The sequence below is a fragment of the Nymphaea colorata genome, chromosome 2 (genome assembly GCF_008831285.2).
Source record: "Nymphaea colorata isolate Beijing-Zhang1983 chromosome 2, ASM883128v2, whole genome shotgun sequence".
In the NCBI taxonomy this organism is placed as follows: domain Eukaryota; kingdom Viridiplantae; phylum Streptophyta; class Magnoliopsida; order Nymphaeales; family Nymphaeaceae; genus Nymphaea; species Nymphaea colorata.
In genome coordinates, this window is record NC_045139.1 from 7,277,796 (window position 1) to 7,304,120 (window position 26,325).

At 37.6% G+C, this 26,325-nt stretch overlaps 2 protein-coding genes across 2 annotated transcripts; both read left to right on the top strand.

Annotated features, from left to right (window-relative positions):
• Window positions 1-1,692: 1,692 nt before the first annotated feature.
• On the top strand, window positions 1,693-10,539 carry LOC116247395 (sugar transporter ERD6-like 7). Its single transcript, XM_050076136.1, has 18 exons — window positions 1,693-1,840; window positions 2,008-2,070; window positions 2,295-2,384; window positions 2,504-2,563; window positions 2,669-2,734; window positions 4,138-4,203; window positions 4,525-4,600; window positions 5,227-5,291; window positions 5,386-5,478; window positions 5,877-5,957; window positions 6,039-6,123; window positions 7,246-7,292; window positions 7,378-7,440; window positions 7,616-7,675; window positions 8,453-8,506; window positions 8,603-8,662; window positions 8,971-9,085; window positions 10,367-10,539. Exons 1-18 carry the CDS (start codon window positions 1,730-1,732, stop codon window positions 10,513-10,515), a joined length of 1,404 nt encoding a protein of 467 aa, XP_049932093.1. The 5' UTR covers window positions 1,693-1,729; the 3' UTR covers window positions 10,516-10,539.
• A 4,382-nt stretch (window positions 10,540-14,921) lies between these two features.
• Window positions 14,922-24,927, top strand: LOC116247396 (sugar transporter ERD6-like 7). Its single transcript, XM_050076137.1, has 18 exons — window positions 14,922-15,041; window positions 15,209-15,271; window positions 15,497-15,586; window positions 15,706-15,765; window positions 15,871-15,936; window positions 17,263-17,328; window positions 17,651-17,726; window positions 18,408-18,472; window positions 18,567-18,659; window positions 19,006-19,086; window positions 20,310-20,394; window positions 21,565-21,611; window positions 21,705-21,767; window positions 21,948-22,007; window positions 23,025-23,078; window positions 23,175-23,234; window positions 23,556-23,670; window positions 24,760-24,927. The coding sequence occupies exons 1-18, from the start codon at window positions 14,931-14,933 to the stop codon at window positions 24,906-24,908; spliced, it is 1,404 nt and encodes a 467-aa protein (XP_049932094.1). The 5' UTR covers window positions 14,922-14,930; the 3' UTR covers window positions 24,909-24,927.
• The last annotated feature ends 1,398 nt before the right edge of the window (window positions 24,928-26,325 follow it).

Genomic DNA, 26,325 nt, shown 5'->3' on the forward strand with positions numbered 1-26,325 from the left:
TTTTATCTTTTACTCTATCACTTGCTTTCTCTCTCTTCTCCATCTTAGTTTTCTTTTCTGTTTTTGGCAGTCATTCTCCCAACCCAGCATCCTTTTGGTAATCTTACTAACAGTTAAGGCTTCATATAAAACACTACGTGACCTCATCTCAGTTGGAGTTGAAAGGAAAAGAATATTCAAGGGATTCCATTAATATTGAAAACCTCACAGAATTAGTTTCAGACCTTCTTAAAATCACTTTGATAATAGATCAAAACACAGCTTTAACAACGATGAAAATGCATTAGAAGAGAAGAAGGCAGAAGAACAGTCGCTGCAACAAGGGTAGGAGTTCAAATGGACATACTTAAAGTTCATGAAGACCCCAGATCAAGAATTAATACCGCCATTCTGTTGTGTGAGCTTCTACCAGGCGATATTTTTGGTCTGACTCTCTCTCACAACTTAAAAAAAAAAAAAAAACTATGTCTGTCATGGGCCGACTGTTCCTCTGTCCTTCAATCCACTGCAAACCTAAAGGGTTGAGCGAGTATGCAGATAACTTAAAAACAATGTGCATAAAGAACACAAAGTATACAAAGAAGAGAAAAAACTTGCAATGAGCAGTTTCATTCAATTTAAAAGACAATACATATATCACATGAAAGAGTAAGCAAGGAGATTAACTTGACTTTATCTACAAGGGCACCTAAAGGTTAAAGTCTCAAGACAAACTAGTCGATCATAACATGAACTTTTGGTAGGTATTCACATAGGCTGGCAAGGATCCCGTATACTTTAATCAACCCACCATCCGACCGACCTGTCTTCTTGGCTCGGAATGTAAGAAGGTAGGCTTATCAGATGGTGCGTGAACTAAGGCATGCAGATCCATGCAATGCCATATGAGGACCTGGGAACACAGCATGGAGTGTTTCACGAATAGAGACAATGGCATGAGCCAGACATACAGATTATGAACAATGCTCATGATCAATGCTTAGAGCCTAATATTTCTGTTGTTAAAGACTGAATTTTGTAACTATTGGGAATCCCCACAAAGAAATTGAAATCCTCTCCTAAAACCCCAGGGTTGAGGGAGGATTTGTCTGTTGATGATCTCCATTTTCTACTGTAAATTCTCTCAATTTTGTGCCCGCGCAATGGTCGGCTTGTCAGACGATCATGGAGGCTTGTCAGACGCGCCTCCTCGTGGTAGCCATCTGCCTCTTCTCGAACAAACCTTGGGGATCCATTCCCACCTGCCTCTTCTCGCAACAGACGTTCCAAGCCAACTATCGGGCCACCAAAACTCCATCTTCTCTGCAAATTTCTAACTCCTGCGCTAATTTGAGTATTGAATGAATTCCTAAATTTGCCTTCTCAAACTTTTATAACATCTTTACTTTATGATTGTATACATTTTTTAAAAGTTTCAGGCAACTTAAATAAAAAATTTGTAGCAAAAAAATGAGAATTTCTTACAATTATTTACCCTAAAATAAAAAATGGGAATTTCTTTTTAACAGTTCCCCGTAGCCAAAAAAATTCTCCGTTGGCTCAGCCACTGCTTGCCCCGTCCCGTCCCCGTACTTCACGTTTTTCGTATGAAGCATCTGCACGTGTTTTCAGTCGCCTCTCTCTTTAATGTGGAAACAAGTTAGGTTGTGTTAGCAGAATCCCCACCACCGCCGCGGCCTTTAAAAATCGCCACCAATTACCAAAGGTGCAGAGGCCAGGAGAGAAAGAAATGGACACAGATGGGTCAGTTTCTCTCATCCCAAAGCAGAGGCCGTCCATGTGGATGACAGTCTGTGCGACGCTCATCGCTGCTTGTGGCTCATTCGAGAATGGCGCATGTGTGAGTACTCTCTGAATTTCATTTCTTGAGTCTTCAGTTATTATTTTCTTTCCATTATTAATTGAGGGAGCTCGAAAGAGAAGAAGCGAATGGAAAGTCGAGAGAAGAAGAAGAGTTACTGCCATCCTTACTGAGGAATTTGCTTTCCTGTGGCCAACAATTCACAGAGTGGATATTCCTCGCCAACTGAATCGGCCATCATCAGCGATCTCGGCCTCACTACCTCACAGGTTGTGCTCTTTCCATTAATTTCCAGGTCGATCCTGGCCAAGGAAACCATCGAAGTTTTCAGAAAAAGGCGTTGAAATTTTCTTATTTGGATTCAGAGAACTAGGATTCAAATGATCAGCGTTCAAACCTTGCTTACGTTTGAAAGAACTTGAGTGGATATAATTAAACTCTTCATAGAATTCAAAAGGGACTAATCTTTCTTCTCCCTGTTTCGAAAAACCAGTACTCTGTTTTTGGCTCTCTGCTGACGGTTGGTGCGATGATTGGTGCCTTAGGAACCGGACCTTTAGCGGATTATGTTGGCCGGAAATGGGTAGGAAGTTGTTCAGCATTACGCAATTGCATCGCCCATTTATTCGTTCTGTATGTTTCTTTCTCGAATAATTCGTCGCTGCTCTTCTTACTTCGAGTAACCTTGAATTTGATGAGCAGACAATGAGAATTTCTTCTGGTGTGTGCGTGGCTGGATGGATCTCCATTATGCTGTCACAGGTTTGCTGCTTTTCTTATGTTTTTGATTCTTTCTTTAAGCTATGCTTGCTACTATTCTTGTTTGTTTGTTTTGTTAATGTGGGAGCTTTTGACATGCTGCACCAGCATGCTTGGTCGCTAGACGTCGGCCGATTCTGCACCGGCGTTGGGATTGGGATATTCTCTTATGTGGTAAAATTATCTGACCTTCCATAATGCTAATCGATACAAATTAAAAATTGCAATTTTGTGTGTGTGTGTGTGTGTGTCTGAGAGAGAGAGAGAGAGAGAGAGAGAGAGATTAGGACTTTTATATTTTATTTAAAGTAATTTTTTAACGAAAAAATAGATGGTCTGTTTTTTTGTTCCTGGCCTAACTGTCTGTTTCTACCACTATATATATATATATATATATATATATATATATATATATATATATATATATATCTTGATAGAAGGAGAGAGAAGAGAGAGAGAGAGAGATTAGGACTTATATTTTATTTAAAGTAATTTTTTAACGAAAAAATAAACGGTCTGTTTTTTTGTTACTGGCCTAACTGTCTGGTATATATATATATATATAGAAGGAGAGAGAGAGATGCCCCTGCCGGTTTCATTCTTCTCTTGTTCATTAAAGCAATTTTTGCGTACTATTTTAACTGATGAACTGTAGACCGGTATGTCAACGGTTTCAGAGTCGGGTTGGATCTAGCCTTTAACAAATTCAAGTTAATCAGATTGATATTAATATCTAAACCCTATTTTTAAAACTGGATACATATCTGACTAGCACAAGATCTCACAACTATTTGTAATCGGGTTGGATTTTTATTGTATTCCAGAGAGACATCGGATTTGGATTCAGATTAATTCATAAGATTATATACCAAACCCGCATACTGTTACTAGTGGAATCCAAATTTCTTCGCCATATCAAACTAATTGGATTCAAATTTGGATTGGTTATATATGTCATCGATTTACATCCCTATTTTATAATCGGCGCCTTACAAATCTGTTCTCGCCAAACGAACATTTTTCTCCATACTTTAACAGTAACCGTAACCAATAGCTTATGGCAATCGACCTCAAGACAATTAGTTGATGATATTTTAACTTTGCTCCTATATAGGGGATGCCTATAGATAGGATTTGGATGTGATGTCTGACTGAAATGCTTTTAAAAAGTTTAGATGTGGAAAATAGTTTAACATCCAACTGAGAAATCAGATCGGATTGTATTTTAAAACGTGATTTTCCATCAGATTTATATTCGGATTTGCATTCAATCTCAAATGACTAACCTATATCTAATGTCTAGATTATGTCAGCTAATTGAGAACATATCATAATGCGGTTCAGATTGGATTTTCATTCTCAACATTCCATGCAAGTTATTTGGCTCCATTGCATTCAAAAAATTTTAACCGGAAAACTTTAACCACGAATATCAAATTTGGGAGGTCTCTTTTGTAAAATTTGTGGTCATATTTATCACCACATATGCCTTGTATCCGATTTTTTGATCATTTCTGCAATTATGAACTTTTAGAAAATAATTTCTAGTGTACTTATCGATGAAAATAATATCATAGGTGCCCGTGTACATGGCCGAGATCGCACCCCAGGAGTTGAGGGGAAGGCTTATGATATCTTATCAGGTAATCCAAAAGTAAATAACGGATGTTTAATTGCTTCCAATAGTAAGTGAAAGAAAAAATTGAACATTTGTGATCTGCTCATCTGCCTTTTTGGATTTGAATCAAAAGATTTTTTCTTCAATTATTGTTGAGTAGATGCCCTTCTTAATGATCAAATACAAAGGTCCAAGATGGTTCTACCGCTTGACATATTTTTCTGATGAAAAGATCTATGGAGATCTTGATTTCGGATTTTATCAAATACAAATCTATTAGATTGACAGGGCCTGGACTTGATCCGAGATCTGCAACTTAATGAACACCCTTTTCCTTTCTTTGCAGCTAATGGTAGCACTTGGAATGACAATGGCGTACCTGCTGGGAATAGTTGTTACATGGCGCGCATTAACGCTCCTAGGTGAGCTAGTTTTCCTTTCCTCTTTAATCCGTATGTTAGATATCTTTTATTTTTTGATTTGACGTCAATCAATCTCAATGTTATACTGAATACCCAGAGAAATAGAAAAAGAAATTGCAAAAAAACAAGTAATTTCCTAATCAACTGTACTTTTAGGTTAATTAAGGGGGTGTTTGACAGCCTTGAATTTTAATTCTAGAAACAAACTTCCACTTTGAAATGAAAATTCAAGTTCTACTTTTTCTTAGTTAGGATTTTTTCTTTTCCGAATTGAAAATGATGTGTATGATAAAACATGAATTAAAGCCTCAAGTGGGTATGAAAAAGTTCTAAAACTCTGAGATCATGATTCCGCCCCTTTGCGTAGAATGACAGTTCGGGAATTTTGATTCAGGAATGAGTCTATAATTCTAGAATCAAAATTCATAACACAATTCTTATTTCATAAAATATGAAAGTTTTAATTCTAGAATTCCACAGTTCTAACCTCACTAAACACCCTCTAATTCCATCATGCAGCAATCTCACTTTGGAGATTAAGATGCTCCACATGTATGTTTACTCGCTACAAGGGTTCAACTTATGGCTTATTAATTAGAATTATGGGTCCTATCCATGATTGGCAGGGATATTTCCGTGTCTGGTTCAACTAATAGGACTGTTCTTCGTTCCGGAGTCGCCCCGGTGGCTGGTTAGTGGTTATCGTTTGCAGTGTCTCAAAGATATTACAGATGAAACTTGTCTTCAACTTTTTTACGTGAAACATGTACTTGCTAATGTTGCAGGCAAAGATTGGTCGTATAAAGGAGTTTGAAGTAGCATTGGAGAGATTTAGAGGGAAAGATGCCGATATTCATGAAGAAGCAATGGAGATTCTGGTTCGCAATACTTTTTTATTCGTCCGAAAAATTAGCAAGGAATCTAGTCATATAACAGTTGAACAGGTTCTATATGATCGTAAACTATAACTGCAATTGTTCATTTATCCCCATAAGAGTCAACACGATGGATGGTGCGAAGGCGGGTAAGTGGACAGTTTTCATTAATTTCGAGTTGTAGTGGTGTCAACCTGAGACACTGGCCTGCTACTTTAAAGGGATGAGGGGAAGGTTCAACTCTCAACCGAGTGGAATGAAATACTCTTCTTGTTCACTTGAAACTACTGTCTTTTTTACTTCCAAGTTTTAAAATCTATGCACTTTGTTAACCAAGTTACTAGATGACGGGCTTTATCTCAAGCATGTCTTTTAACTAGATTTCTTTCTTCAATGAGCAGGATAGTATCGCGAGTTCAGCCATCGTTCCACAAGCGAAGATACAGGATCTGTTTCAAAGGCAGTACACACGTCCAGTCATTGTAAGCATCCTCTTATGTTTACAAAGATGAGTGATGTCATTTTTAGTTCTAAGGCATGTGTCAAATTCTTCTCAAATTCAGGTAGGAGTTGGCTTGATGGCACTTGCAAGTCTAAATGGAGCTTCTGCCATTCTGTACTATGCGAGTGACATTTTTGAATCTGCAGGTATGTGACAATTTTGCTTGAAAGAAGTAGAAAAGTATGAGAAACTCTACACACATTTACTAAGTGTTAGCTGAAAATTTCTTTTCTGACATTCTAAAAATTTGTCACGAACTGGTGGGAAGGCAGTAAAACCTCCTACTATCATTCTATAGGAATTCCCATATCTTTAAGCAACACTACTCTTTTTTATTACTGACCCTGGAAATCCTGGTCTTTATTATGTTGACCTTGCATCTTAATTGTAAACTATGAAATTCATTTTACCAAAAGCTGTATATAAAACCACTCTAGGCTGAGACACTTTGCTGCTTGCCTGGGGCATAAAAGCTCCAAAACCACTGCCCCACACCTGGTCCTGACCTGCATGGCCGATTGGCTGCCTACCAGCGGCTAGTCCAGCCAGTTGCGCCCGAGCCATATATACTTGATCAACCCTTTTCATGTATGAGTTTAATTCCACCATTGCCTATAATTCTTGACTGTGTGCCACTTTCTGAATTATTTAGAAGTTCAAAGTTGTTGCTTCACCTTAATCCAGAACCAGAAATTGATGATGGCTTCATTGATCTAACCGAGTGACAAAGTGTACAACTCTAGAGGGTGGCGCTGTTTGGGGTCGAACACGCCTCTCACAAGCCACCCCGTTATACCAAAAGCAAGCTTTTGGCATATTCCCACTTATCCAGAGTGTTCTTTTCATTTGCTAACTCAAACATTTATATTTTTTCTCAAGGGGCATAATGTAGCTGGTCGAACTGGTGGGCAGGTGAGAGCCATTTGATTCCTATAGATGTTATTTCTCTAGACTACAAATGATAGATGTGCTGCATTGCAGCTGATGGGTGTCCTGCTTCCTACCTAGGTCTCAAAGTAGCCATGGATCCCCGGGGGTAGGAGGAAAAGGAGGCGGTTTCAACTTCACGTTGAATCGCTTGTCCTTGATGCCTTAAACAGGCAGTTTTTTTGTCTTTTCTAACATCCAATCGAATATGATGAGAGCCCAACCTGCTGGAGTAGAACTCGAGCTAACATATGTAGAATCATGTTTTTCTTTCCACAAATTCTCAACTCTATTCTATGAAATAACATAATGTTCAACATTTCTGGTTTTTCTTCTTCTAGGATTCTCTTCTGGAGATCTTGGAACCATAGTGCTAGCTGCCATTCAGGTTAAGCCATGCATGTTCCTGCAACAAGATTTTTTTATTTTTTTTGGGAAGTGATCTCACAATCTACATGACCTGTGGTGTTCAGGTTCCTTTTTCCATACTGGTCGGACTCTTGTTAGATGGAATAGGAAGGAAACCGCTGATTCTAGTAATAATTTAGTTTCCAGAACTTAATGCCATTTTCACGTTTAATTTTGCTTTGGTTAAGAAGGTTGAATTTGGTTTCAAATTGGTGTTGCAGGAATATAGCGCTACTCTTAATTGACTCTTCTTCTTTTCTTTTTCATGTATATGCTTCACAAAATTGAATATTCCTGACTTAGTTGGGTGCTGCTGGGACATGCTTGGGTTGCTTCTTGACCGGCGCTTCTTTTCTTTTGAAGGTATTGTTTGGGGGCCCCCTTTTCATTCCTCATTCCCATGCCTTAAAGGGACATAATGTAATTGGTGGGGCTGTAGGGCCATGAGAGCTCTATAACCCCTTCAATTCCTTAGGGCACTATTCTTCTGAACTGCAAACATAAGATGCACTAAATCTCTCATCAAATTGCCACTGCTCATTCACATCATCATCAAAATATGGAGAGAGAGAGAGAGAGAGAGAAAGAGAGAGATTTTAATAATCTCCTTCAATTTAAAGTTGGCAGAAAGAGTATAATGAAAAAATTGAAGAAATGTGAGCTTGGAGAAATTTCACCCACCAGTAGCTCAAATCAAACGCTGGAGAAACTCTTTTTAAGCATTTAGGAGATTTCTCCTCGAATTTTGGCCTGTAGTACACAACAAGAACATTTTTCTGAATTTCTTTTCCTGTTTATTAAGTAGCAACTTAGTCTCCCATGCTAAAACCTTTGCCCTGCTCAAAATGCTAAATCTACCAATTTAACCTTTTTTTTCCTCCTTGGGATATATTGAAGTTGGTAGGGATACTGTTGACGCACCAAAATACCCCTAGTTAGTAAAAAGGGGAACTCTTTATAAGAAGAAAAAAAAAAGATAGTAAAAAAGTTAAACGCCTACGAAAACGTAAGAACATATTTTCCAAAAGCCACAATAATATTCTTATCAAACAGCTTGTAACTATTGCACTTTTTGCTTGCTTTTCTATTTCTCATGTACGATCTTTCATAAAGCAACGTTTCTGCCCTGCTTTGACTCAGGAGTATGAAGGGGCCAGCACATTGGTTCTAGCCATGAACCTGACAGGCATAACGGTAATGAAGCTCACTAGCCACTTAAAATATGTTATGTATTTTTACCACATCAGTGCATCTTGCTGAACTAAAAGTTGCTCTTGGATGCATGATAAGATCTACGTTGCATGCTTTGTGGTGGGGATGTCTGGATTGCCAGTGGTTGTCACATTTGAGGTGAGTTGTGCATTATCATATTGAGGTTGGTTGTTAATGTTCCTGAGGAGGTATCTAAGCGGCCTGTCCCCATTTTGAATTCTCGAGGCGTCAAATCTCTGTGTTGGAAAAAGAGGGTCACTGACATGTAAGTTGAAACACGGCAGAGGTGGCACTCTGAAACACTGAAAGTTAGTCCTATACTTCAAAGAGACGAGGCTTGGATAGGGCTTCGGCCTTGCTCAGCCGAAGCTGAGTTGTTAACATTTTTCGATGGTGCTCACACTGTAGATAACACTGATAACACTATTCTTGTCATCCACTTGTAGATATTTGATTTAAAGATAAAGGCTATTGCTGGAGGAATTGCAAGTTCGGTCTTTTGGCTTGCTTCTTGGCTCGTTTCCTATACTTACAGCTACCTAGAAAGTTGGAGTGCTGCAGGTAACATTAATGTAAAATATTCTTTTCAAAGAATCATGAGTGGTAGAAAGATCAACAAAGATTAATAATGTTTTGCAATATTTTTGCATGCCAAAAAGGGGGTTTTTCCAAAATGGGTTTAGACTCTATGACTTTTCTAGGAAATGTTCTTGGATTCCTCTACTTTTGTCTCAAATAGGCTCCCCTCTTATATGGAGCAAAAAATTTCTTGTTGAGGGGTAGACACTTCACAAAACCTATGTCTAAGGGCAGGGGCGGAGCCAGAGGCAGATCAAATTGAAGTTTCTAAATTTTGACTAGAGCTAAAATATCATTTTTCAAAATTTTTATATAAAACAAGTGAAATTTTTTAAAATTTACATATAAATTTTAAAAGAAAAAATTTTGAGGTGGGGCCGGAGCCCATGCGGACCCTACCTTGGCTCCACCCCTGTATGAGGAGCACAATATGTAAATAAATAAATGACAGAGAATGTCTAAGGGACAATAATATGTACACAGGTAATTTGTGTGGATACACATGCACGCACAATTGCCCATACAAGCCCACACGACGCCTTCACTAAAATCTCTTAAACTACACTACATGTATTGTAGTAGGACTTTCTGATCAAGTTCAAATAGAATTAGCTGATACAATTAATCTACTACATAAATATAGGGTGGTAGATATCTAGGGCTCCCCACCCCACAAAGCTTAATGTGAAACTTTGAATTTACTTGTTGGATTTCGATAAACATGGATCCAGTTATATGACATAGTTCAACAAGACCTGGGTCACTGTCCGAAGTTCAATTGAAAATTTGTTAAGTATATATTTAGTACACCACAGAAAAAAATTTCAGACTCTACCCCCACTTAAATGAAGAGCGTGAGGACCACAAGTTAATTTCAAGCTTCCAGTAAGAGTTAGCGAAAATGCAAGAACCAAAAGTTAAGAGGATGAGATGATTTCATGAAAAGTGTATGACGTAGGGATCAGAAAAATGTAAAATAAATAATGCTAAATAACGCTAAAACTCTAACATTAGATTTTTTCCTCTTGATCGAATATGAGAATTGTCCAAAAATAGCAGAAAGATGTGACAAATAAGAGCACAAAATGGTACACGTATTTCTTATTGAAATACCTTTTTAGTTTACAAACATTGGCTTTTCAGCCATATACGGTATCATATGAAATTCACATTAGATCCATGTGGAAGAAACTAACTTCTTTCTTAGCAATATGACGTCAAGATGAGTGCACATGATCATTCTTATCTCCTCTTGTGATGCAGGGACCTTTTTCATATACTCTGGAGTATGTGCAGTGACATTCTTGTTCGTAATTAAGTTGGTTCCAGAAACCAAAGGAAGAACTCTTGAAGTGATTCATGTGTCCATGAGTTCAAATGCGTCACATGCCTTAAACAATGCCGTTAAATAGAATTTGTGTGCCAACAAAAAAAACACTTGGATGCAAACTTTCATGCATTTTTAATAATAAAAATGATGCTGTACAGCTCAGTTAGTAGAAACCGTTCCTTGCGATTTTATCCCTTTTTACCGTCTTCTTGAGTTTCATGACTATGCATATCACGTATCCTTGAGAGGGTTGGCAAATGGACAGGGTGGTGGCTGCCAGTCTTCATTTTGAATTCTCTTGAGTGTCAATTTGCACCAATATGTAACTTGAAACATAACTAGCTGACACATTACCTCGAGGCATCAAAAGCAAGCCTGATATCCTGAGGGGATGGAGGAGGAAGGGTGGGAGCTTCGGTTCTCTTTTTTGGGTGATAGTATGAAATACTCCTCTTGCTTATTCAAGGCTATGCATATCATGAGATATTTTTAAATCTTTTTATTTATATCTACCATGCACTTCACTTGCTGAGAAGTGGTAATTGGCCCCAACATAGTATTCTATCAGCTCTTTGGGTTCACCTTCTTAACTAAGGCAGATTTTTAGTCTGAAGCTACCACAGATTATAAAGACATGGATCGGTGGTCAGATGCCTCCCCCTCCAACTGCAAATCCATGGTTTTCATAAGATAACATAGATTTGAGATCCCTAAATGAGAAATTCACTGTTTGTTTAAGTGGTTAATTTACCCAAACGTGGATTAAAAATCAGCCTTGAGTCTCATATCTGAGGCTATCAAACATGGTAAAGATTCTTCTTGGATCTGAGAACCAGATCCCAACATGAGCTCTCTCCATGTTGGCGAGCCCACACCCTCGGATCATGTTCACATCCTTGGATTTGACTTCAAAAATTTTGAAGTGGCTTCTTATGAATCTCACTGAACATGTTTTTGGGTGAGCGGGGTTTCTCACTGTCCAAAAGAAGGGCAAAACCCTCACCCAACCCTTTATCCCCCCATAGTATAGGAACTGCTTTTGATGTTTCGGGTGTCACCCCCACCATGCTTCAGCTGGCATGTCAGTGGCTCCCTTTTGCAACACAGAGGGTGGATGCCACCGGGATTCGAAACGGGAACCGGCCACCTACTGACTCCGTTCCAACCATTGCACGAACTCCCTTAGGGATCACCAAACATGCTGTTGACATTGCTATTGTTGAAGGGGCATTAGACATCAAATTTTCAGTTCAACATAGAGAATAGTATAGAGAGACATGATATTGGAGTAAGCCCATGCTCTAGGATCATGTTCCATCCTTGAATTTGACCTCAAAAAGTTTGAAGTGGCCTCCTATGAAATCTCCAAAAATGCCGTTGACATTGCCATTCTTGAGGGGACACCAAACATCAAATTTTCAGTTCGATATAGAGGGACATGATATCAGAGTAATTTGAAGTGTTGGCAATGATTCAGATTGAGGGAAACGTTTGATACAAATCTTGTCAATTGCTATCCTGGGTAGGATGCTTGTTGGACCCACTCAAACTTCTGTGTGTATGTGTGTAACACTTCAAAAGTTTAGTTTCATATTAAAGATTGTGATAAATTGCCTTAAATATAAAGTTATTAAAGTGGTTAGTTGTTCTGGTTCATATTTTTTTTTCAAGCTGGAGCCGAAACTTTTAGGAGGTGTGTTGGAATCCACAAGACGAGGGGCCCGAGCCCGGTGTGGGTCAGGTCTTACAGACACACACACACTGTCATTCTCTGGGTTCAACCAGTATAAAAAATGGGAGTGGTTTTCCCGACCTCTCTTTATCTTTTACTCTCTCATTTGCTTTCTCTCTCTTCTCCATCTTAGTTTTCTTTTTTGTTTTTGGCAATCATTCTCCCAACCCAGCATCCTTTTCGTAATCTTACTAACAATTAACCCTTCATATAAAACACTAAGTGACCTCCTCTTAGTTGGAGTTGAAAGGAAAATAGTATTCAAGGGAGTCCATTAATATTGAAAACCTCACTGAGTTAGTTTCCAACCTTCATAAAATCACATTGGTAATATATCAAAACTGGTTTAACAACGATGAAAATGCATTAGAAGAGAAGAAGGCAGAAGAACAGTAGCTGCAACAAGAGTAGGAGTTCACAGACATACTTAAAATTCATGATGACCCTAGCTCAAGACTTCATAATACTGCCATTCTGTTATGTGAGCTTCTTCGAGGCGATATTTTTGGTCTGACTCACTCTAATAATAAATAAATAAATAAAAACTATGTCTGTCATGGGCCGACTGTTCCTCTTCCATGCAGCATGAGGGTCCTTCAATCCACTGCAAACCTAAAGGATTGAGCGAGTATGCAGATAACTTAAAAACAATGTGCATAAAGAAAACGAAGTACATAAACAAGAGAAAAAAACTTGTAATGAGTAGTTTCATTCAGTTTAAAAGACAAAATATATATCACATGAAAGAGTAAGCAAGGAGATTAACTTGACTTTATTTACAAGGGCACCTAAAGGTTAAAGTCTCAAGACAAACTAGTCGATCATAACATAAGCTTTTGGTAGGTACTCACATAGGCTCGCAAGGATCCTGCATACTTTACTCCAGAACACTGCAAGGAGTGTTTCAAGAATAAACAATGGCATGAGCCAGACACACAGCTCAACACACATGTGGTTGTGTCATTTAAAGATGGTCGAACAGGAGTAGGCTACATGGGAGTGATTGTAGGTGGGAGAGGACAGGCTAACAAAATTCAAGCATAGAAGCAGTTTTGTTCTGTTGATGATCTCCATTTCTTACTGTAAATTCTCTCAATTTTGTTATTAATAACAGGCAGGGGGCCTATGCCCACACAACGGTCGGTTTGTCTACTGATCTTTAAAAGAAGAAAACTCGTGAAACAAAGTAAAATTGGGAGGATTGTGAGCAGCTTCTGGCCAATGGAAGTATGCAAAGTATGGGACTTTGTTGATCGATTTCTTGTAAACGGGCGTCGATTCTTATCCTTCAATCGATCATTAAGGCTTGTCAGACGCGCTCCTCGTGGTAGCCATCTACCTCTTCTCCAACAAACCTTGGGGATCCATTCCCACCTGCCTCTTCTCCCAACAAACGTTCAAAGCCGATTATCGGGCCACCAAAACTCCTTCTCTGCAAATTTCTAACTCCTGCACTAATTTGAGTATTGAATGAGTTCTTAAATTTGCCTTCTCAAACTTTTAAACGGTGTATGCGTTGAGGTGTTCCTCCATACCTATATAACATATTTACTTTATGATTATATATATATTTTAAAAGTTTCAGGCAACTGGAAACGACCAATGTCAATGTGGTTTTAGTTAGATTTGCAGGAATTTTTTTTTTTAAAAAAAGAAAGGTGACAAGTAAATTTGCTTTGAGAATCGGAGCTGATTTAGTCTGCTCTCAAATGTCCCGCTGCCAAACTACTCCACAATGGAAAAAGGACATAGATTTGAATGGAAATGTGGCTTTGGCTACATAGTTTTTTTGTAGAGAAACATTAAATGCCATGTAAAAAAAAAGATCTGAAAGGTCTAAACTGTGAATAAAAATGCACTTGGTTTCAGTTTTCAAAAAAAAAAATTCTGCCATTGATGTGAGGATATGTTAGAAGTTATACAAGGTGCATGCACCATCAAGGGCACAACTAAAATTTTTTAATAGGAGCCAAATTAAAGTATCTAAATGTTGACAAAGACCAAAATATTATTTTTCAAAATTTTTATATAAGATAATTAAAATTTTCTATAATTTAGATGTAATTTTTTTTTCTTTTTGAGATGTTGTCGAGGCCTATGGCACGAGTCTTTTTTTTAAGTAAGGCCAAGACCCATGACGACCCCTTGCTCTTAGTAGCAGAGCTACATATAAGTTGGCATGAGCAGTTGCCCATGCAATCAACAAAATTTTTATACATTTTTATGTAAATTTCTTATAATTATTTATTTATATTTATATATGTTGTGTCTCTAAAAAATGAGAATTTCTTTTTAATAGTTCTCTGTAGTAAAAAAAAAAAAAATCTCCCTTGAATATACATTATTTATGTTAGACGTTGCACCCCGACATTATGAGAGGCACAACTAAAAATTTTTCATAGGGGCCGGATTAAAGTTTTTTAATTTTGATGAAGACCAAAATATTATTTTAGCGGAGCTACGCTGGCTTAGAAAGTTGCTCACGCCAGCAATAAATTTTTTATTTATTTTTAAATTTCTTACAATTCTTTAAACAGTGCCGGTAGCAAAAAAATTCTGACTTAGGCTCCGCCACTGCTGTACTTCACGACTCACGTTCTTTTGGTACGAAGCATCTGCACGTGTTTTCAGTCGCCTCTCTCTTTTGGACTAGTCTTTGTTAATGTGGAAACAAGTTAGGTTGTGTTAGTAGAATCCCCACCACCGCCGCGGCCTTTAAAAATCGCCACCAATTACCAAAGGTGCAGACGCCAGGACAGAAAGAAATGGGGACAGATGAGTCAGATTCTCTCATCCCAAAGCAGAGGCCATGCATGTGGATGGCAGTCTCTGCGACCCTCATCGCTGCTTGTGGCTCATTCGAGAATGGCGCATGTGTGAGTACTCTCTGAATTTCATTTCTTGAGTTTTCAGTTATGCTTTTCTTGCCATTATCAATTGAGGGATGTCGAAAGAGAAAGAGCAATTGGAAAGTCGAGAGAAGAGGAGTAGTTACTGCCATCCTTACTGAAGAATTTGCTTTCCTGTGGCTAACAATTCACAGAGTGGATATTCCTCGCCAACTGAATCGGCCATCATCAGCGATCTCGGTCTCACTACCTCACAGGTTGTGCTCTTTCCCATTCATGTCCACGTCGATCCTGCCCAAGGAAACCATCGAAGTTTTGAGAAAAAGGCGTTGAAATTTTCTTAATTGGATTCAGAGAACTAGGATTCAAATGATCAGCGTTCAAATCTCGCCTACGTTTGAAAGAACTTGAGTGGCTATAATTAAACTCTTCATAGAATTCAAAAGGGACTAATCTTTCTTCTCCCTGTTTCGAAAAACCAGTACTCTGTTTTTGGCTCTCTGCTGACGGTTGGTGCGATGATTGGTGCCTTAGGGACCGGACCTTTAGCGGATTATGTTGGCCGGAAATGGGTAGGAAGTTGTTCAGCATTACGCAATTGCATCGCCCATTTATTCGTTCTGTATGTTTCTTTCTCGAATAATTCGTCGCTGCTCTTCTTACTTCGAGTAACCTTGAATTTGATGAGCAGACAATGAGAATTTCTTCTGGTGTGTGCGTGGCTGGATGGATCTCCATTATGCTCTCACAGGTTTGCTGCTTTTCTTATGTTTTTGATTCTTTCTTTAAGCTATGCTTGCTACTATTCTTGTTCGTTTGTTTGGTTAATGTGGGAGCTTTTGACATGCTGCACCAGCATGCTTGGTCGCTAGACGTCGGCCGATTCTGCACCGGCGTTGGGATTGGGATATTCTCTTATGTGGTAAAATTATCTGACCTTCCATAATGCTAATCGATACAAATTAGAAATTGCAATTGTGTGTGTGTGTGTATGTGAGAGAGAGAGAGAGAGAGAGAGAGAGAGATTAGGATGCTTATATTTTATTTAAAGTAATTTTTTAGCAAAAAAATAAAAAGTCTGTATATATATATATATATATATATATATATATATATATATATATAGAAACCAGACAGTTAGGAGAGAGAGAGATGCCCGGCCGGTTTCATTCTTCTCTTGTTCATTAAAGCAACTTTTTGCGTACTATTTTACAATTCATATGTATGTCAACGGTTCATAGTCGGGTTGGATCTAGCCTTTAACAAATTCAAGTTAGTCAGTTTTGAAACTGGATTCATATCTGACTAGCACAAGATCTCACAACTATTTGTAATCGGGTTGGATTTTTATTGTATTCCAGACAGATATCAGATTTGGATTCAGATTGATCCATAAGATTATATACCAAACCCGCACATTGTTACTAGTGGAATCCAAATTTCTTCACCATATCCAACTAAATGGATTCGAATTTTGATTGGTTATATATGTTATCCATTTATATCACTATCATAATCGGAGCTTTATCGACCCTATTTTTTGTCAAGACAATTAGTTTATGATATTTTAACTTTCTCCTATATAGGGATGCCTATAGATCGAATTTGGATGTGATATCTAACCGAAACGTTTTAAAAAAGTTTAGATGTGGAAAATAGCTTAACATCCAACTGATAAATCAGATCGGATTGTATTTTAAAACGTGATTTTCCATCAGATTTATATTCGGATTTGCATTCAATCTCAAATGAATAACCTACATCTAATGTATACATTATGTCAGTTAATTCTGAACATATCATAATGTGGTTCAGATTAGGTTGTGCATTTAAAAGTTGGAATCATATTTGATTTTGGAAACGAAAATTGGGTTTGGATCGGATTCAGATCATGAATTTGAGAATCAGATCCAAATATGAATATATTTTCTTAATTTGCATTCGGCTTCGAATATGTGGACATCTAAATCAATCAGATATAGTAAATGGTACATCCGATTCAGATCCAGTCTGCTGACATCCCAAAACTTATACCATTCCATGCAAGTTATTTGGCTCCATTGCATTCAGATCATTTTAACCGGGAATATCAAATTTGGGAGGTCTCTTTTGTAAAATTTATGGTCGTATTTATCACTGCATATGCCTTGTATCCGATTTTTTGATCATTTGTGCAATTATTATGTATTATAAGAACTTTTAGAAAATAATTTCTAGTGTACTTATCAATGAAATAAAAACTTCATAGGTGCCCATGTACATGGCTGAGATCGCACCCAAGGAGTTGAGGGGAAGGCTTATGGTATCTTCTCAGGTAATCCAAAAGTAATTAACGTATGTTTAATTGCTTTCAATAGTAAGTGAAAGAAAAATATTGAACATTTGTGATCTGCTCATCTACTTTTTGGGTTTTGAATTAAAAGATTTTTTCTTCAATTATTGATGAGTAGATGCCCTTCTTAATGATCAAATAAAAAGGTCCAAGATGGTTCTACCGCTTGACATATTTTTCTGATGAAAAGATCTATGGAGATCTTGATTTCGGATTTTATCAAATACAAATCTGTTACATTGACAGGGTCTGGACTTGATCCGAGATCTGCAACTTAATGAACACTCTTTTCCTTTCCTTGCAGCTAATGGTAGCACTTGGAATGACAATGGCGTACCTGCTGGGAATAGTTGTTACTTGGCGCTCATTAACATTCCTAGGTGAGCTAGTTTACTTTTCCTCTTTGATCCGTGTGTTAGATTTTTTTTTTTTTTTTTTTATTTGGCATCATTCAATCTCAATGTTATACTGAATACCCAGAGAAAACAGAAAAAAAAAAACATTGCAAAAAAAGTAATTTCCTTATCAACTGTACTTTTAGGTTAATTAACGGTCTGTTTGACGGCCTTGAATTTTGATTTTAGAAACAAACATCCACCTTAAACTGAAATTGAAATGAAAATTCCAGTTCTACTTTCTCTTAGTTGGGAATTTTTCTTTTCAGAATTGAAAATAATGTGTTTCGTAAAACATGAATTAAAATTATTGAATTTTTGAATTAAAACCATCATGACATGTGCCTTAAATAGGTAAGAAAAAGTTTTAAAACTCTGAGATCATGATTCCGTCCCTTAAGGTAGAATTACAATTCAGGAATTTTGATTCAGGAATGAGTCGATAATTCTAAAATCAAAATTCATAACACAGCTCTCATTTCATAAAATATGAAGATTTTAAGTCTAGAATTCCACAATTCTAACCTCACTAAACACCCTCTAATTCCATCATGCAGCAATCTCACGTTGGGAGATTAAGATGCTCCATATATATGTTAACTCGCTACAAGGGTTTAGCTTATGGTTTATTAATGAGAATTAATGGGTCCTATCCATGATTGGCAGGGATATTTCCGTGCCTTGTTCAACTAATAGGACTGTTCTTCGTCCCGGAGTCGCCGCGGTGGCTGGTTAGTTGTTACTGTTTGCACCGTCTCGAAGATATTACAGATGAAACTTGTCTTCAACTTTTCCACGTGAAATGTATACTCGCTATTGTTGCAGGCAAAGATTGGTCGCATAAAGGAGTTTGAAGTAGCATTGCAGAGATTTAGAGGAAAAGATGCCGATATTCATGATGAAGCAACGGAGATTCTGGTTCGTAATACTTTTGTATTCTTCCGAAAATTAGCAAGGAATCTGGTCATAAAACAGTTGAGCAGGCTCTATATGATCATAGACTGTAAGTGCTGTTGTTCATTTATCCCGAAAAGGGTCAACGCCATATATGATGAGAGGGTTGGTAGGAGGCCAATCTTCATTAATTTCGAGGGCTTCAGCTCCCAACGGAGCGGTGGAATGAATTACTGCTGCTCCTCACTTGAAACTGCTATTTATTTAACTTCCAAGTTTTAAAATCTATGCACTTTGTTAACCAAGTTACTAGATGAGGGGCTTTATCTCAAGCATGGTTTTTAGCTAGATTTCTTTCATCAATGAGCAGGATAGTTTGGCGAGTTCAGCCATCGTTCCACAAGCGAAGGTACAGGATCTGTTTCAAAGGCAGTACATACGTCCAGTCATTGTAAGCATCTTCTTATGTTTATAATCATGTAAAAAAGAAAATCATAAAAGTATTGCACTTTGATTTGTGAATAGCTGTTTGTATATGCTTAATGATGCATATACATGGGCGCACACAAAGGAATATAACTGCACATATTACCCCAAGAATACTTAAGTTATATTTATATTTATAATATGAGGCTTAACTATATAAATTCAACTGTTTTTTAAAGAGTCTTAGGCAGTGTTTGTAGTAAAAGTTGGTTGTGAGTGGAATTGATAGAGTTTCTATTCGGTGAATCTCTGCTGATCCACCAGTTCAGCCGAATCGATAAAACATTAATTAAGAAATCAATTTCTCAAAAAATTGAAAAATTATGTAAAATAAACTAAAAACACAATATTCTTAGAACGTTCTAAAATGTAGTTAAAAGATTATTGTCACATAACGTGCAATCAACGTTCTAAAACACAATATACACGCACTGATCGAATTACCCTGAAATTGAAGGAACTTTATTCCTTTTTATCAGATAACGTGCAATCAACTTGTTCAAATATAGATCGTTAAACGGGTCCTTAAAGCATGACCTGAGCTCTGGAATAACTAGAGATAAAAATTACAAATATCAGTTGCGATCAAAGATTATTGTCACATCCAGCAAAATCATGCTGAAAATTAAGTAGGAAATTGTAATATAGATCTTATCGACGGTTGGACCTAAAAAATATGGATATTGGAAGCTCATATACTTATCCAACATTTGTTTGATGAAAAAAACTTGAAATGTCTGAGAACTACTTGGATGTTTGGCTCTCCTACTTGTGATTCTGAGATTTGAGTTTGTGTTCTTTCTATAACAGTAGGCCGTTCTAAGTATAAAATCAACTAGCTAGAGGAACGTTTGAGAACACCATCTTTCTATATGGTGCGGGGCATATATAACATGGTGTAATTATGTCCAATATTTAATTTTGAATCTAAGAGCACCCTATGTAATCATACTACTGTATTTTCTGAAACAAGAATATGAAAGTTTGTGAACCCTGTGTTACAGAAACATGTGTACCAGTAATACAGTATTTTTCTTATCAAACACACATTGAGTGCTGAATCGAGGGCGACATTGTATGACTCCTAAGCAGAAGTAGCCCAATTAATTGGGCGGTTGATCAATTTTACAAAGATGAGTTGTATCATTCTCAGTTCTAAGGCATGTGTCAAACTCTTCTCAAATTCAGGTAGGAGTTGGCTTGATGGCACTTTCATATCTAAATGGATCTTCTGCCATCCTGTACTATGCGAGTGACATTTTTGAATCTGCAGGTATGTGATAATTTTGCTTGAAAGAAGTAGAAAAATATGAGAAACTCTACACACATTTACTAAGTGTTAGCTGAAAAATTCTTTTCTGACATTCTAAAAATTTGTCACGAGCTGGTGGGAAGGCAGTAAAACCTCCTACCATCATTCTAAAATGAGTAGGAATTCCCATATCTTGTACTTTTTTTTATTACTGACCTTGGAAATCCTGGTCTTTATTATGTTGACCTTGCATCTTAATTGTTAACTATGAAATTCATTTTTATCAAATGCTGTACATAAAACCACTCTAGGCTGAGACACTTTGCTGCTTGCCTGGGGCATAAAACCTCCATTGTCCCGCACCTGGTCCTGACCTGCATGGGCGATTGGATGCCTACCAACGGCTAGTCCAGTCAGTTGCGCCCGAGTCATATATACTTGATCAACCCTTTTCATGTATGAGTTTTACTCCACCATTGCCTATAGTTCTTGATTGTGTGCCACTTGCTGAAATTATTTAGATGTTCAAAGTTGTTGCTTCACCTTAATCCTGGACCAGAAATTGACAATGGCTTCATTGATCTGCCGAGTGACGAAGTGTACAACTCTGGAGGGTGGGGCTGTTTGGGGTCGAACACAGCTCTTACAGGCCCACCTCATTATACCAAAAGCAAGCTTTTGGTCTATTCCCACTTATCCGAAACGTTCTTTTTATTTGCTAACTCAATTATTTACACTTTGTTTCGAGGGGCATAATGCAGTTGGCCGAACTGTTGGGTAGGTAAAAGTCCGGTCATCAGTTTCATTTCTATAGAAGCTATTGGGTAGGTCCTGGTCATCAGTTTGATTCTTATAGAAGCTATTCCTCTAGATTGCAAATGATGGATGTGCTGCATTACAGTTGATGGGCATCGCATCCTACCCCGGTCTCAAAGTGGTCATCAATCTCCGGGGCAGGAGGAAAATGAGGCAGTTTCAACCTCATATTGAATCGCCAGCCCTTGATGCCTTAAAACGGGCAGTTTTTTGTCTTTTCTAGCACGGAATTGAATATGCTGAGAGCCCAACACCAAACTGCTGGAGTAGAGCTCGAGCTAACATATGTAGAATCGTGTTTTTCTTTCCACAGATTCTCAATTCTGTTCTATGAAATAACATAATGTTCAACCTTTCTGGTTTTACTTCTTCTAGGATTTTCTTCTGGAGATCTTGGAACCATTGTGCTGGCTGCCATGCCGGTTAGACCATGCATGTTACAGCAACAAGATTTTCTTTTTTTTTTTTCCTTTTTTTTAAATGGTCTCACAATCTACATGACCTGTGATGTTCAGGTACCTCTTTCCATAGTGGTCGGACTCTTGTTAGACAGAATAGGAAGGAAACCTCTGATGCTAGTAAGAATTTAGTTTTGAAAACTTAATGCCATTTTCGTGTTTAATTTTGCTTTGGTTATGAAGGTTGAATTTGGTTTCAAATTGGTGTTGTAGGAATATACCGCTACTCTTAATTGCTTCTTCTTTTCTTTTTCATGTATATGCTTCACAAATTAACAGAATTGAATATTCGTGACTTAGTTTGGTGCTGCTGGGACATGCTTGGGTTGCTTTTTGGCCGGTGCTTCTTTTCTTTTGAAGGTATTGTTTCTGGGGCCCTTTTCCATTGCTCATTCCCATGTCTTAAAAGGGGCATAATGTAATTCGTGGGGTTGGATGGCCATGAACAAGGTTAGAGCCAGAAATTTTTATGAGGGGAACTAAATTGAAGTTTCACCAAAATATCATTTTCCAAAATTTTTATTTAGAACTAGTAAAATTTTCTAAAATTTACATGTAATTTTCTTTTTTTAAATTGAGGTAGGGTCAGAGCCCATGCAAGCCCTACCTTGGTAATCCATTGAATTCCTTTGGACACTATTCTTCTGAACTGTAAACATTGGATGCATTAGATCTCTTATCGAATTGTTATCGAATTGTGAGAGAGGGAGAGAGAGATTTTAATAATCTCTTTCAATTTAAAGTTGGCACATAGAGTATAATGAGAAAATTGAAGAATTTTTTTATGAGAAATTGTAGAAATGTGACCTTGAAGAAATTTCATCCACCCATAGCTCAAATCAAATGCTGGAGAAACTCTTTTTAAGCATTTAGGAGTTTTCTCCTCGAATTTTAACCTGTAGAACACAACAAGAACATTTTTGTGATTTTTTTTCCTGTCTACTAAGTAGCACGTTAATCTCCCAAGCTAAAACCTTTGCTTGACTCAAAATGCTAAATCTACCAATTTAACCTCTTTTTTTTTTCTCCTTGGGATATAGTGAAGTTGGTAGGGATACCGTCGATGCATCAAAATTACTATGCCCCCAAGCTGTCATTTAACTCATTTTTACCGAAGCTGGTTATATGCACCAGCTGGTGCATGTGAGATGTAATGACCAAAATAATCCTCGTTATTAAAAAGGGAAACCCTTTATAAGAAGACAAAAAAAGATAGTAAAAAAGTTAAAAGCCTAAAAAACATAAGTACATATTCTCCAAAAACCACAATGATATTCTTATCAAAACAACTTGTAACTATTGCATTTTTTTGCTTGCTTTTCTATTTCTCATGTACGATCTTTTATAAAGCAACGTTTCTGCCCTGCTTTGACTCAGGAGTATGAAGGGGCCAGCACATTGGTTCTTGCCATGAACCTGACAGGCATAACGGTAATGAAACTCACTAGCCACTTAACATATGTTATGGATTTTTACCACATCAATGCATCTTGCTGAACTAAAAGTTTCTCCTTGATGCATAATAAGATCTACGTTGCATTCTTTGTGGTGGGGATATCTGGACTGCCATGGGTTATCATATTTGAGGTGAGTTGTGCATTATCATATTGAAGTGAGTTGTTAGGGTTCCTGAGGAGTACATAAGTGGCCAGTCCCCATTTTGAATTCTTGAGGCATCAAATCTCTGTGTTGCAAAAAGAGGGTCACTGACGTGGAAGTTAAAACACGACAAATGTGGTACTCTGAAACACTAAAAGTAAGCCCTATACCTTAAGGAGACGAGGCTTGGATAGGGGCTTCGGCCTTAAGCCGGTGGTGCTTCTCGCCTACTCAGTGGGAGCTGAGTTGTTAACATTGCTCCATGGTGCTTACACTGTAGATAACACTGTTCTTGTCATCCACTTGTAGATATTTGATTTAAAGATCAAGGCTATTGCTGGAGGAATTGCAACTTCGGTCGCTTGGCTTGCATGTTGGCTCGTTTCCTATACTTACAGCTACCTAGAAAGTTGGAGCGCTGCAGGTAAAATTAATGTAAAATAATCTTTTTAAAGAATCATGAGCGGAAAAAAATCAACTAATCAAGTTTTGCGATATTTTTTGCATGCCAAAACGGGGGTTTTTCCAAAATGGGTTTTGACTCCTATGATTTTTCCAAGAAATGTTCTTGGATTCCTCTGCTTTTGTCTCAAATGGGTTGCCAAAAATTTCTTCTTGATGGGCAAGCACTTCACAAAATCCATGCTTGAGGGGCACCAATATGTAAATAAGTAAATGACAGAGAATGTCTAAGGGACATTAATATGTTTGTGTGGATAAGCATGGATGCGCAATTGCCCATACAAGCCCACACGTGCCTCCGCCATTATCGACACCTTCACTAAAATCTCTGAAACTACACTACATGCATGGAGTAGGACGTTCTGCTCAAGTTCAAATAGAATTATCTGATACAATTAAACTACTACTTAAATATAGGGGGGTAAATATGTGACTTTCCACCCCACAAAGCTTAATGTGAAACTTTGAATTTACTTGTTGGATTTCGGTAAACATGGGTCCAGTTATATGACATAGTCTCCCAAGACCTAGGTCACTGTCCTCGAAGTTCAATTTAAAATTTGTTAATTATATATTGAGTACTCCATGTAAAAAAATTTCTGACTCTGCCCCCATTAGATGGAGAGCTTGTTTGGTAAAGGATCGCAAGTTATTTTCAAGCTTCCAGTAAGAGTGAAGGATAATTAGCAAAAATGCAAGAACTAAAAGTTAAAAGGATGAGATGATTTCATGAAAAGGGTATCACCTAGGGATCAGAAAAATATAAGATAAGTAATGCTAAATAATGCAAAAAATAACACTAGATTTTTTCCTCTTGATCGAATATGAGAATTGTCCAAAAGTAGCAGAAAAATCTGATAAATAAGAGCACAAAATGGCACACGTATTTCTTATTGAAATACCTTTTTCGTTTACAAATGTTTGCTTTTCAGCAATATATGGTATCATAGAGATTCATATTAGATCCCTGTGGAAGAAAATAACATCTTTCTTAATAATATGACGTCAAGATGGATGCACCTGATCATTCTTATCTCCTCTTGCTATGCAGGGACCTTTTTCATGTACTGTGGAGTATGTGCAGCGACATTCTTGTTCGTAATTAAGTTGGTTCCAGAAACCAAAGGAAGAGCTCTTGAAGTGATTCATGTATCCATGAGTTCAGATGAGTCACATGCCTTAAACAATGCCGTTAAATAGAAATTGTGTGCAAAAAGAAAATAACTTGGAGGCAAACTTTCACGCATTTTTAATAATAAAAATGATGCTCAGTTAGTAGAAACTGTTCCTTGCGTTTTTTTCGTTTTTACCGTCTTTTTGAGTTTCATGACTATGCATATCACGTATCCTTGAAAGGGTTGGCAAATGGATGGGGTGGCGGCCAGTTTTCATTTTGTTGCAAAAACAAAAGCACCAATATGTATCTTGAAACATAACTGGCAGACGCATTACCTCGAGGCATCAAAAGCAATCCTGATATCCTGAGGGGATGGAGGAGAAAGGGTGGGGGCTTCCGTTCTCTTTTTGGGTGATAGTACCAAATACTCTTCTTGCTTATCCAAGACTATGCATATCATGTCATATTTTTAACCTTTTTAACATGCACTTAAGTGGTAATTGGCCCCAACATAGTATTTTATCAGCCCTTCGGGTTCACCTTCTTAACTAAGGTAGATTTTTAATCTGAAGCTACCACGGATTATAAAGCCATGGATCGGTGGTTAGATGCCTCTCCCTCCAACCACGATAACATAGATTTGAGAACCCTAAATGAGAAATTTATTGTTTGTTTAAGTAGTAGATTTACCCGAACGTGGATTAAAAATCAGTCATGAGTCTCATATCTAAGGCTATCAAACATGGTAAAGATTCTCGGATCTGAGATCCATCATTTGAGAACCAGATCCCAACATGAGCTCTATCCAGGTAGGCGAGCCCACACCCTCGGATCATGTACACATCCTTGGATTTGACTTCAAAAGTTTTGAAGTGACCTCTTATGAAATCTCACCGAATATGTTGTTTTTTGGATGAGCGGGGTTTCCCACTGCCCAGAAGAAGGTTGAAGTTCCCACTCGACCCCTTATCCTCTTAAAGTACAAGGTATGCTTTCGGTGTCTCAGATGTCACTCCTGCCGTGTTTCAGCTTTCATGTCAGTGACTCCTTTTTACGACATAAAAGGAACGGGAACCAGCGGCCTACCAACCCTAGTTCCAACCACTGCACCAACCCTTTTGGGGATCACCAAACACTTGTTGACATTGTTATTGTTGAAGGGACACGACATCAAATTTTCAATTCACCATAAAGAATAATATTGAGAGAGATGATAATTTGAAGTGTCCCTCTGATTGTGGAAATGATTCAGATTCAGGGAAATGTTTGATACAAATCTTGTCAATTGGTATCCTAGGTAGGATACTTTTTGGACCCACTCAAATCTTTCTCTCTCTTCCAGTATAAAAAATGGGTCTGGTTTTTCCTTAAAAAGAGAGAGAATTGAAAATTTACTCCGTCTTTGGACTGAGTTTACTCATTTTCACACTAACACATACACATATACACACAAATAAATATATATATTGCGTACCACTTAAGTTGGAGACAAAAACCAAA

Coding starts and splice junctions, on each gene's coding strand:
- LOC116247395 (XM_050076136.1), top strand. CDS start 1,730: ATGGACACAGATGGGTCAGTTTCTCTCATCCCAAAGCAGAGGCCGTCC. Junction 2,385..2,503: donor ATTATGTTGGCCGGAAATGG/GTAGGAAGTTGT, acceptor TTTGATGAGCAG/ACAATGAGAATTTCTTCTGG. Junction 7,441..7,615: donor GAAGGAAACCGCTGATTCTA/GTAATAATTTAG, acceptor TTCCTGACTTAG/TTGGGTGCTGCTGGGACATG.
- LOC116247396 (XM_050076137.1), top strand. CDS start 14,931: ATGGGGACAGATGAGTCAGATTCTCTCATCCCAAAGCAGAGGCCATGC. Junction 15,937..17,262: donor TTGGGATATTCTCTTATGTG/GTAAAATTATCT, acceptor AAAACTTCATAG/GTGCCCATGTACATGGCTGA. Junction 17,727..18,407: donor GCGCTCATTAACATTCCTAG/GTGAGCTAGTTT, acceptor CATGATTGGCAG/GGATATTTCCGTGCCTTGTT.